General features: G+C 47.3%; 2 protein-coding genes across 17 annotated transcripts in view; both read left to right on the forward strand.

The window, feature by feature from the left end:
* Positions 1-292: 292 nt before the first annotated feature.
* Positions 293-1,958, forward strand: LOC117213062 (ADP-ribose glycohydrolase MACROD2-like). Of its 3 annotated transcripts, none has more exons than XM_033458323.1 (6): positions 293-433; positions 606-735; positions 951-1,208; positions 1,297-1,413; positions 1,470-1,678; positions 1,762-1,958. In XM_033458323.1, exons 2-6 carry the CDS (start codon positions 714-716, stop codon positions 1,846-1,848), a joined length of 693 nt encoding a protein of 230 aa, XP_033314214.1. In that variant the 5' UTR covers positions 293-433; positions 606-713; the 3' UTR covers positions 1,849-1,958. The 3 variants fall into 3 exon arrangements, with proteins under 3 accessions (XP_033314214.1, XP_033314213.1, XP_033314215.1); XM_033458322.1 differs by having other exon boundaries at positions 308-535; XM_033458324.1 differs by having other exon boundaries at positions 310-484.
* A 164-nt stretch (positions 1,959-2,122) lies between these two features.
* The window catches only part of LOC117213061 (serine/threonine-protein kinase MARK2-like), a 49,429-nt gene continuing 39,273 nt past the window's right edge, over positions 2,123-12,278 (forward strand). For 8 of the 14 annotated variants that reach the window (XM_033458303.1, XM_033458301.1, XM_033458304.1 and 5 more), the window contains exon 1: positions 7,245-7,387. Coding sequence is in view for 5 of the 14 variants with exons in the window: in XM_033458316.1 (XP_033314207.1) it covers positions 7,313-7,387 (75 nt within the window). In the remaining 9 variants the exon portion in view is untranslated. Of the gene's footprint in view, positions 3,361-3,423; positions 3,547-6,603; positions 6,622-7,244; positions 7,388-12,278 lie in introns of those variants that run through there. The other 6 variants (XM_033458316.1, XM_033458315.1, XM_033458317.1 and 3 more) reach the window with 6 other exon arrangements.

Here is a 12,278-nt window from a genome sequence, read left to right on the forward strand (position 1 = left end):
TTGCATTTATTACCATGGAACGATGAATTTTAAACAGCTTCAGGAAAATTATAAAAATAAGGAAATTTAATTGCATACTCGGTATATGGAGCGTAATGTACGAGGCCAAAGAACGGTAAACTATGGAAAGAATTTATCGTATATATCTAAAACGCGAAAATTAGAATAAATGTTGCTTAAGAACCATGTATGGACAGAGATGTCGGTTTAAATACAGTATTCGATAATGGAGACAGATGGCGCATTCGCGTTGTAAAATTAACGATACGTATGCATCGCGTTCCACCAGATGTCTCTATGTAAGTTTCGTTGCGGCAACGATTGTCCTCCAACTACGTTTTCACCGGTCACGACCGCAGACGAGATAGAAACAAAACAAGACTTTGGCATAGTTCTCGTCGTGTAAACTGGGATTCTATACGAAGCTGCAAAGGTTCGAAATTGGCTTGAACTTTTGATTCGAGGAAGTAGAATTCGATGATCGGTAAAAGTCGTTAACGATTTTTTCGAGTGGAAGACTATGTTGACACTCAGAGTAAGGGACGAGGGGATATCAAGGGCCAAGTGAATTGCGTAGTGAGAGGAGAATTATTTTTGATTTCCAGGCGAACGTCGTCGATCGTTTCGCAGTTACCGCCGTAGTTCGATCCATAGTTGAACGTTTCTTAGTTCAGAAGAGTTTTGCTACGTCTGTTAATCATCCTGAAGCGAAGATGTCGTTCGAAGTTGAGAAACGTAAGGCAAACGATCATTTTATTTATTTCGATAGTTACGTAAAAACTGATGTTGTCGATCGTTCGATACGATCGCGAACATCGATATGTAAATTATATCGTTCTAAAATAGAGCAAACACTTGATTGCTGTTGGTTGTTTGTTCTGTTGGTAGAAACGATAGGAAATACAACGACACGAAACGTCGTCGATTATCATTGAATTTCTGTTGAATAGAGAAATTCTTGACCATGCTACTAGAAGAAAAAAGAAAATATTATAAAGGGAGCGTAATTACGTTGGACCAAATTCCAACGTGGGCGGAATATTGGACTAAAAATAAAGGAAATATCGGTATAATGAATCCCGAGAAAGTCGAAAAGGTCGAGGAGGAAATGGCTAAGAAAATTTCGATATGGCAAGGAGATATCACCTCCCTCGAAATAGACGCGATCGTTAATGCAGCAAACTCGAGTCTTCTCGGCGGCGGTGGAGGTATTCATACATAGGGACATTACCTAGAAATAAGAATCGATAAAGTATAGCCCGGTATATCGAGAAATGTAAAATATCTATTCCCTAGTTGATGGAGCTATTCACAAAGCTGCTGGACCAAATTTAAAGAAAGAGTGCGCTACTCTGGGAGGATGTCGTGTCGGTGAAGCAAAAATAACTGGGGCTTATATGTTGCCTGCAAAGCGTTAGTATGACAAACTCACAGTCAGGGGTTGTATTTTCATGGGTGTAACTTTTTAGATGTCATTCATACTGTTGGTCCGCAAGGTGAAAAGCCAGAAAAGTTGAAGGAGTGTTACGAAAATAGTTTAACAGTTGCCAAAGCAAACGAGTTGCGCACAATTGCTTTTCCTTGTATATCAACAGGAATTTATGGATATCCTCAAAGACCAGCAGCCAAAGTGGCTTTATCAACGGTCAAGAAGTTCCTACTCGACAACAAAGACAGCGTAAGATTTCGTTTTGACGAAATATGGCAACGTTCCAGTGCGATGTACAGTGTCAAGATATTGATAGCTGTTTGAAATTGCAGGTGGATAGAGTAATCTTTTGTCTATTCTTGAAAACCGACAAAGACATATACGAGGAATTGTTACAAAAATATTTTGCTATCGATTAGACGACTCTCTGACAGAAGTATCCCATGTTTTGAGGTTAAACTCGAAACGAACAAAGCTAAACTGTATCAGTGTACATTCGTCGAATAATATTCGTAGAAAAGTATGAAAACGAGATATTTTTCCTAGACATCTCCTCCGTTCGAAGCGAATTCGGGAATTCTGTCGTTGATGGTAGGAAACGCGTCGCGAGAATATATAGCTGATTCGAATGTTGGCGGGTTATCGCATCGTTCGCCGCCGCGTAGCGTCCGTGATCAGTACGATTACAGCGCCGCGACTTTACGGCCCATCCGCATCGTGTTTCGACCCGACGACGGTGCGTCGCCATCTTGAAAAATCGAAGTGTGGTAATGTCTGTATGTGGTAATAGGTGGGGGACGGTCGTTAATGTGGTGCGTCTCGTACGGAAAATCTGTCACAAATGGGTAAATATCTCTTGTATCGAAGCCGCTCGATCAAAGGATCGGCTCGGTTTTGATTTATTTCGCGACGAGCTAAACGTAAGAACGCTGGCAAAAGGAGCACACCCATAGTTCCGTAGTGCTCTTGCCGATCTGTCGTGGCGAAGGTGCGTTCTCTCAACCAAGATCGCGGCTAGTGAGTAGTGCTTGCGTTCGAGGAGTACAGTGTCATTTTTGTGGACAGTTTTCACGATTTTAAGGTCAATCACATGGTCGAGATTGCATTTTCGTCGTCTCACCGTTAGGAAAGCAACGTCGTCGACGTCGTCGACCGTCGAAAACGGAGTATGTGCTTATGCGAGTTCGTGGCGTGAAAATCGTCGAATTAGTCAAATCGATCGCAACGGTCATAACGGTCGAATCGAATTTAAAATATTGGGATTTCGTGATCGGAACGAAACATAGGTTGTATCCCCTCGGTCGATCGGTCGGACAAGGCGGACGTACGGACGGAGTCCCGTAATCCTGAATGGCCGCCGCCACCGCTTTCTAGGTTACTGACGGACATCTAAAGAGAGTGACAGAGAACGACCGAGTGAAAGAGTATACGCGCACACGAGAGGGATAGAGAGTGAAAGAGTAAGAGAAAGATAGGAAAGGAGGCGTAGTGGAAAGAGAACGAACGAGAGGGAACGTTGTCTAGAGAGAAAAGAAGAGAAGAGCAAGGAAAGGAAGGGAAGAGAAGAGAAGAGAAAGAAAAATAGCGTGTGAGCGAGCTAGCGCGTGCGCTCACTCACTCACGCCTTTATACACGAGCGAGTACCGATGTGCGGCCTCCGAGGTACCCGATCACCATCGTCTCTCGGGTGTATTTCTCGTGTTAGTCGCCGATCTCAGATCGGAGACTCGTTGCATGCGGCAGACGAAGCTTGAATCGCTGGTGCTGCTACAGCCGCTGGTGCTGCTACCACCGCTGCCGCTGCCGTCACCGCCGCCGCCGCCACTTCCACCGCTGTCTTCGTCGTGCACCTCGACTTCGACGCTGAGACTTTACCTTAGATAAACGCGTGCTGCTTTCGTACTCGTACGCGTGTATATGCATCTCGACGCGTACGTATCTTAACGGACTAGTGATATATCCCCGTGTTGCGTCCTACCTAGCAGTACAAGTGGGTGTGGGTTTCGTTCGTACGACTGGCGTGTATGCATGCGCGTGTGTTTCCGTCTACATATACGTGAAATTGCGCTCGCGCGTACCATATCGCTCGTTTATATGCACGGTCGTGTAACGTGGTGGTAAGTATGAAAAAAATCAGGCTCGAGAGGAAGGAGTTGCCGGCGAACCATGTCGCGAGAAGTTGCTTCCTTTTTTTCCATTTCTCCTTCTCTCTGCCGTCTCCTCCGATGTGGCTCTCAACTCGGAAAACGCTTCTTCCCCTTGACTCCGACTCTCGTCGTATTTTCTCACTGCTTCTCTCTCACCTACTCGTGCTTTCGTTCGCCGACCTAACCCCACATTTTGTTCGTTCGCGTCTGTCACGAGCATGCCTCGAGCCTGACCGGGGGCCGGGTTTCTCGTTGACGTATCGTTCCGATGTCGGAGCTGTATACACGACCACCGAAATACCGTGTTTCCACACCAAAAAAAACAGTCAAAGTGCGTGAAACCGACTCGGCTGCAAAAAGCGAAGGAAAAATGGTCACGTCGCCGAACCAACGTTTACTCGTTGTCAAGATCGCTCTCTCGCGTAACATATGTATGTACATATATATGTACATACGTGTTGCACGTCGTAATCGAAATATATTTTTACCTGTCTCAGACCCCCTTGTTCCTTTCGCCGCAAGTTACTCACGCTTCTCGATGCTATCAACCTTTTTCGATCGACGCGTCACAACTCAGGGAAACGATCACCGGCTATAATATCGATTTATCGATGTCTTCGATCATTCGTGAATCATCGCGTTTCCCCGTCTTGTACGAAACTGTTACAATCGTCCGTCGTAAAATATCTTTTCGTCGCGATTTCTCTCCTTATTTCGATTTCGTTCGCTCGTTTTGAACTTGCACCGATTTTGCGAGAATTCAATTTGCAACGACAAGCCGATGTTGCATCACGACGATCGATCGGACGATGCCGATGGAATTTAACGCGACTCGTTCGAACGATATCGCCGTGCATCGATCATTTTTAACAACCCTCTGTACTTTCACAACCATCGGTTCACGATCACCGAGATATCCGAGCATTGTTCTCCAAACGATTGCGCACCGTTTCTTAAAAGGCAAACACGCTCGATGCGCGAAAAGCTTGGCATTTTGTCGTTACTCGTACTTCGACTGTCTATGTACGTGCCTATATACGTATGTGTGTGTATGTATGTATATCTCTCTGCGTACGAGCACGCGCGCGTTTGTCGGTTAGGTATCGCCGGTTGTTGTCGAATAGCTTGGTATTATTATCGTCGAAGTTTACACCGCTTAGCGTCACGTTTGTCTCTTTGCCGTTCTTTTCTCGATCGATCTGAAACTTTATTTTTCCTAGTGAACGAGCCAGCGAAGAAAATAGATAGGAAGGGGAACAGGTAGGTAGGATATATAAAGGGAGAGGGGTGCGAGTGCTGGTTGTTACTCGTTAGCCAACGATTTATTCTTGGATTACGTTATGGAACCCTGGTTCGCGAGTTTATGTAATAGTCTTGGTCCGTGGCTAGCGCGCTACAATTAACGGAAAGGCGAAACAAAGCGAAGCAAAACAAACGGGAAACTTTCCTCGCGATTCACCGAATCACTGAGCCGAAATAGGAAACGCGCACGCGTTTTTCTCACTCTGTTGAGTGTAAGTCGCGTCGGCTCGTTAGATTCTCAGGCTCGAAACGATAACGTTTCGTTCGCGTGTAAAGATGATCGCGAAGGGAGCGGCGGTGGCAGCGGCAGCGGCAGCGGCGGCGGTGGCCGGTGGTTTGAGAAGTTTCGGAGTAGTCGTAGCGGCCACCTCTTGTTGCGCGTGTACCGCTGACCCACTTCATAGGGATGGTCTGAAACCTAATTTCGCCCGACGCGACGCTCCGAGTGCAAACCACCTTCGACCGAACGAGAGAATCGTTGCCGCGTTCGCGATCTCTCGTACCGCGGCCACGAGTACAGTCACGATCGTAGACACGGTCGTGCGCGCACTTCAACAGCCGGTTCAAGCTTCGACGCTACTAGCGCACGCGTCATCCCTTCGCCGCGAAATTCCCAATCGAACTTCTCCTCGATTCGCGTAAATATGAACGCGACCGCGTTTTACCGATTCACCAACGATTCGCTCGCGCTCGCCCTCGCTGATTCTATTATTAGCTGGAAACGCCTCGCAGGTGTCCGAATAAAATTATCTTCCAAACACCTGTTTCTCCTTCGTTCGGATTCGAGCCCATTGACAGATCTTGTCGCGTGGTTACTATCTCCGATACGATACGCGCAGTGGATACACGAGATACGCGCGCACGTCCTTAATATTTGATATGTTGGAGCTGTCGGTCTGTGGCTTTCCCGTTGTAAAGTGGTCGACCAAAGGCGGAAGCGCGTCGCTTTGCGTTTCGTGTCTCGACGAATGGTGTTCGTTGCAGCGAACGTTGGAGAATTTATTCACCGGTCGAAATTAGTCGCAGCAACGCAGAATCGTTTCGTATCGTGACGTTTGCGAGATTGATGTTCGCAACGGAGCAGGACGGACTAATAATCTCTGTGGCGAGGGACGACTTTCGCCAACCTTGTTTCACCCGAGAAATTCGCGTTCGAACGTCCGAACGCGTACACGCTCGATAAGGTTGACACGAGGCGCGCGATTTCATCGATAACTTCCTTTTCTTTGCTATCGTGTAGCCGGCCTCCGTTCGTATTCGTTGTCAGGGATTTCCTTCCATATGGTTGGATCGAAATTTTGGCAAAAATCAAACTGAAATTATCGCCGTCCACCGTTTACGCTTCGATGACCATTTTTTCCGACTCTTACCGTTCGATCGATTCGCGGAAAAGTTGGTTTTGTCCGAGGAGACACACGGTGGAAGTGTCGACGAGAAGGTAATCGAGCGAACATCAGTGCGCGAGTGTCACACGGAGAAGCAACGTCTATTTGGAACGCTCGGATACAACACCACGCGGCGAAGTTTATCGTTTTCTCTTTTTCGCCGTTGGAAACGCCGCCGCTTTCCCCGAGTCGATACGTTCGCACGCGATTTTCCTATTTTCCGAGATTTCGTTACCTCCGATCGCACGAGCCTGTATGCGTAAAGACCGGCACAAAGCGCGAGACTTTTACCACGGGTCAGACAGACGAGAGCCAAAGTTGGCCCGATGTTACGTTCCGATGTACAGTCGGTAGCAAGGTATGATTCACTCTCTCGCCTACCTGTACAGGTCGGGTTTCTATGGCTGACTTAACGCAGCAGGATTCACGTCCCCGTTCGCGTACCGAATCGTAGAGCCTCGGGTTTGCGCCCAACTTCTCTCGAAGATAGATCGAACTTGGAAATTGTGGATAGTCCGTTTTTCACGGAATTGGTACGCGGCTGACAAATAGATCGCACTAACTTTTCTCGGATCGAAGACATTTGGCAATGTTCCTGAACCGTGCGTCACGATGATCGGTAACGTCACCGACGAATCGAAAACATTTTCGTTCGATCCACGCTCGGATTCTCAGCGTAGCGCGTAGATTCCGAGCGTCGCGTGAAAAAAACGCACGCATCGCGACGAAGCAGATTCTCTTTGCCGTTCGAAACGAACGTATTCGGTTGGCCGCGTTATTAACAAAGGACGGTCGGTCGATGATCGATGGACCAAACTTATTAAATCGGATCTCGCATCGATGACCGTCGACGCGAGGACAACCGTACCTTTGGCCGTCTTTCAGATTTATGGAGATACATTTTCATGAACCGTTGAATCTATTCCGAAAGCAGTTCCCGAAAAGGAAGTTTTAATCGTTGGTTCGTACATTCTGTTTCAGGCGTAGGGGGAGAGGGTGCATCGTCGAAGCGTTGGAGGGTTTGAGGCAGTGAAACTGGCTGGCCTACAATGTCCGCTAGTATGCGGAGCACTTTGCAAACCGTTCCAGAATCAGTGCCGGCCGACCACGTCACAAACTCCAAAGTAAGTACGAAAACATGAGGAACGCCAAGCTCGTTACGCTCGTGTAATCGTAACTGTTCTTTCTCGAGGACGAAACGGCACGCCGTGTCTGCGTGCTCGTGCGAACGTGTCCTTTCCGCGCACCATAAGGTGCTTGAAAATGTCAGGCTTCTCCGATCGGTTGGCGCGCGCTCTAAGACGCTTCTTCGAGCTGCGATTTCGTACGTTCGCGTTCCAACTATATTTTCCATTTCTCTGACCGAAGAAAATGTAATCACCGCAGGAACGACACGGTCGCCGTTTCGTCGGTCGATAATGTGCCTTGTCACGCAAAACGTGTTAAGGGTATGGTTGAAGGTTGAACGATTACGCCTGGAAGAATGGTTACGTCCGCGGTAACCGAAAAACGAATTCGCCTAACGACCTGGCGAAACCACGCGTTGATGTTGCGAACAGAATCGTAGAACTGGTATCGTGGAAGATAAAAAGATGGTCGTTGCCGCGGAGAATACGGTTACCGCGAGCGTAGTCGTCCGCCGAGCGTAAGCGTGTCTATTTGGTAATGTTGCTCTGTTGTGACGAACGCGTAATTCTAAAGGTGCTTCGTGACGTCTTTGGTTCGAGGTATCGCAGTGTACTAACGTAACGCTTCTCGATAAGATGAGATAATCGAGAACCCGAACGATCGAATTCGTGGGATATCGATTATCGATCATCGATTCGCGATGTTTACTCGATCGAAAATTATCGCGATCGTTACGCGAATACTCGATTTTTCCTCGATCGACTAGCTGGCATTCTGTTGTCGCGGATCAGGACACGAACGATACTCGATGACTCGGCTGAACAGGTTTTCACGACTGGTTGCTTTCGAATTTTCTCTCGGCGGTAGTGGCCGTCGAACGCTTTATTCTCCGGACCGGCCGAGCTTTCACGTCTTCGTTTCGTATGCGTCACAGAAACGACCGTCAGTTCCTCGACCGCGTACAACGCTGCCCGGTTTACCGTCCCATAGACCTTCGATAGGATACATCGAACATATATACATGGTTTCGCCAGAACATACTTATTCGGTAGTACGGTCGATGACGCGCGATCCGTTTATCGGCCGGTTAAACGGCCGAAACCCTCGTACATCCGGTGTTCGTCGATCTGGCCCGTACAAACTATGGCACGCTGTCCATTTTTGCCTTCTTCTTGCTCGTATTAGCGAACAGGCTAGTAAACGAATTTTCTATATTCTCGCGTCATTTACCAGTAAAATGCAAACGGTCCGTCCGATCGGTTAAGTTTGAAGAGAAGCTTCGATAATCGGAGAGAAATTGGCCAGCGTTGCACTGCGCCAGATCAAACGTAGCGAACTGTACGTTTAATCGCAACTAGTTATTTTCGAGCGATCTAGGCGTAGTCGACGCCGACAGTGACCCGTATTTCGAGTCGTACCGCTTTGAATCGCCTAAGTATCGTCTCTGGTTCACGGAATTCCATCGACTGTTTTAGCTAAGTTTCTTTAGATATTGGTGAGAGGAAGGAGGGGGGGGGGCGGAGCAGAGAAGAATTAGTCGATCGATTTCATAAAAGTTCGACGAGAATGTCTAGCATTACCGGCTCGTCAAATCGCGGCGACAATTGGACTATGCGTCGTCCAGGATTGCATGGGCGCTGACTCGTTTATAAAGGTCATACGTGTACGTCAGTCGAGTTTAATTCGACTTGCACGACACTCCACCATTGTCACTCCCCCTTTCTTTCCGTCTCTCTTTTACCCACGAGCCGTGCCAGCTTCTCTTTTGCGTCGACGAGGTACGAGTTTCCGACGCGCTTAATCGTTGGCGTTGGTAATTGTTGGTTTCAGTCGGCAATATCGAGCAACGACAAGTCGGATCGATCGAACGATCTCTCTTTCGCTCGTTCATCTCCGGAAGGAAGTATACCGACGAGGAAGCAACCGGCGAAACTTTAAGTCGTCGTTCTGTCTTTTCTCGTAACACCGTCCGATCGTCTAAGTTCTCGAAGCGACGAGTCGAAGCAGCCAAACCAGCCTCCGCGAAAGCCCCGACTTGCACAGATATTTTAAGTTGAAAAAGCGCATTTACGATCTTGTAACGCTATAATCGTAACGAGTAGATCAAACGCGACTCGTTGGGGACAAAGGACGAGGGTAACGTTACCGGGAATAGGAGCGAGCTCGCGGTTACCTGTGGGATCCGTTGGTAAGAAACCATCGACGCTTCCTCGCTCACGGCTCGTCGGGGTTATCGGTTCACCTTGAATCGTGCGAATCCGATTGACCGCGAACTCTACGCTCGCTAGCTGATGTCTAACTTTAGCCACTTTCTTAAACGCATTCGTTTATAATTATTCGTGAATTTAGTTCACGGCATTTCGCCAATTCGCCGCAGACTCTGACGCGTATTATCGAAGCCCGCGTTTTCCATGTAGCTGCTAATCCTCCACTCTCGGCTAGCAAACGTACCGTCTTTCGTACGAAAGCCTCGCCCCGTTTACCTTACGTACTTTTCGCAGCCTTCTCGTCTAAGAGGTTGGAAAGGTTCGACTGGTTGCTCGATCCTTCGAGATTCTTTCCTGTAGCGTGACTCGATTCCTATTCCCGCCGTTGTAATTTCCATCCTCCTTTTTCCGATCACCTTATCCAACAGCGAGCAAGAAGAAACTCTCTTGTTGCTCTTCCGTGTACGCACATGCTCATTAGATAATCCCGGAGCGTCGCGATTCAAACACGCAAACTTTAACAATAAGTAGACGATAAACGGGGAACCGATAGAGTTTTAAGGTTATTTAACACGGCCAACGCCAGATGGCGAGCCTTGTCTTTCCGCTCGAATCCATATAATGGGAAGAGAGAGAAAGAGAGAAAGGGAGAGACAAAAGAAGTGATCGACGATGGTGTATTTTGTTGGCTGCACGGTATATATATCGATATATATCGAACGAGCTATGATATTCGCGGTGTACAGTTTCCTTCTATGGGCCTCCGTCGGTGGAGGTTTTATGGAGAAACCGATTTGAATAATATTTCTATATATTCGATCGGACCACAGGGTCTCCGAATTTTCGAAACGATGCATCTTTTGGCCTTCGAGCGCAACGTCGAATCTTTTATCCTCGATGCGTCTGTAAAATAACGCGAGACAGCTGCTGGATGGTCAAGAACGACAGCGGCGAACGCCATAAATGGCAGCGTAGTCGTTCATCGAGAAATAATTGTCCACGTTTGGTAGGCTCTCCTGCGAGCTCGTTGTCTCGGCTCGAGTCAATTGTTTCCACGTCGATTTCCACCTACGAACGGTAAACAGCTTCGCGGCGCGACCGTGTCGCTACACAATGCATATACGCCATCGAACGATCGTTCGAATATACCAAACGCTTAAAAAATCTGCGCTTTCCATCGCCCAGCCCAGGTAAACGTCGAAAGAATTTCGATGGAAATCGGTGTACGAGCGGGCAAAGTAGATCAGCGGTCATCGAAAAGGAAAAGAATTTTTCTTCGAGCATGGCAAAGCGTCTTCTCCATCCTCGATTTTCATCGTGAAAGAAAAAGGTCTTCGCGATTTCACCGACAGAAGGAAAACGTTCGTGTTGAGCGACCGCGTTTCACTTTTTGCGAAAACGCGATTCCGCCGTTGAGACACGCTACGCAAAAAGGAGAAAAACATCAGATGTAGACGAAACGGGAAACTGTCCGTAGTTAGTTGGTTGATCTTTCGAAGATAGGCTTGTACGCGATTTCGTGTCACTTTAGACGTCGCTCCCGGATTCACGCTGGCAAGGATACAAAGTTTTTTGCGGATTAATCGAATACGGGTGAGATTGGGATACAAAAGCGACGTCGAGTGATCGACTGAGCGCGCCTCGACGACTATGGATGTTTCACGTATCTCGTCCTCTTTCGTGTTTGATCTTGACGCTGATCGTTGACAAGAACGGCAAACGTTGCAACAGCGGACTCGCGTTCGTCGAATTATTTGCACGTTACATTTCAGCTCGCCTGAAAAATCTGTCCCTCTCGAGTGGCTCGTTAAAAGGAAACCGCAACTTAAAAAACTTCTTTTGCCTGCGGTTACGTCGCTCCCGGTGCGATTACGTAACCCCGCTCGACTTTACTCGGTCAGTTTCCTACTCTCTAAATCTCGTTGTCGTTAGGCAGGGATCAGGGAAAAAAACACGATGCCACGATATCGATTCGTGCTCCGACTACTATTCCCGAACATCTGGGAGGAAAGATTTGCCGCGATAACAAGTATATAATTTCTTGTTTGAAAGCAAAGACGTGGAACGGTGGGAAGTTCGCTGCGGGGAGGGGGGGGGGTTATTCCGAGCGAGCGTGCGACGAAAGATTGACGAAAGATTGACGAAAGTGCTTGTCCATCGTATCTCTCGGCCAATATTAGAAGCAAGCAATTTAATAGCGATCGTTCCTTGTCCTTAAAGCGAAGTAGGCACGAACTTTTGACTTTCAAAGGATCGGAAGCGTCTTAAGACATTGCGGTCGGGAGACGCGAACTCGCGTCTTACGTATTTCACGCGGTATCTTATAAAAACGTTAACTACTGTTAATTAAAACGGTAACAGAAGCAGTGCATGCTATAAACGAAGTGTTACAAGTGTGTTTTTACATTACATGCTTGAATAATACCGTTACCAATATATGTGATATAATATGGATCGCTCAGAAAATTTGTTCCGATTTTTAAGGAATTTAATAAAATAATAAACTTTGCTTAGTACCTCTCCATCGGGGAAATTATTTTCAAGTATATTACATAAAAAAAAACGTCACTAAAAGTATCTTTAAACGTACTCATTCACTTTTAGTGAAATATTACACTCGTTGAACGCTGCTCGCAAAGTTCCTTCCGATTTTTAACTCTTTGTTCCACATAAAAAGTCG

This window comes from Bombus bifarius, unplaced genomic scaffold (genome assembly GCF_011952205.1).
Source record: "Bombus bifarius isolate JDL3187 unplaced genomic scaffold, Bbif_JDL3187 scf7180000008490, whole genome shotgun sequence".
In the NCBI taxonomy this organism is placed as follows: domain Eukaryota; kingdom Metazoa; phylum Arthropoda; class Insecta; order Hymenoptera; family Apidae; genus Bombus; species Bombus bifarius.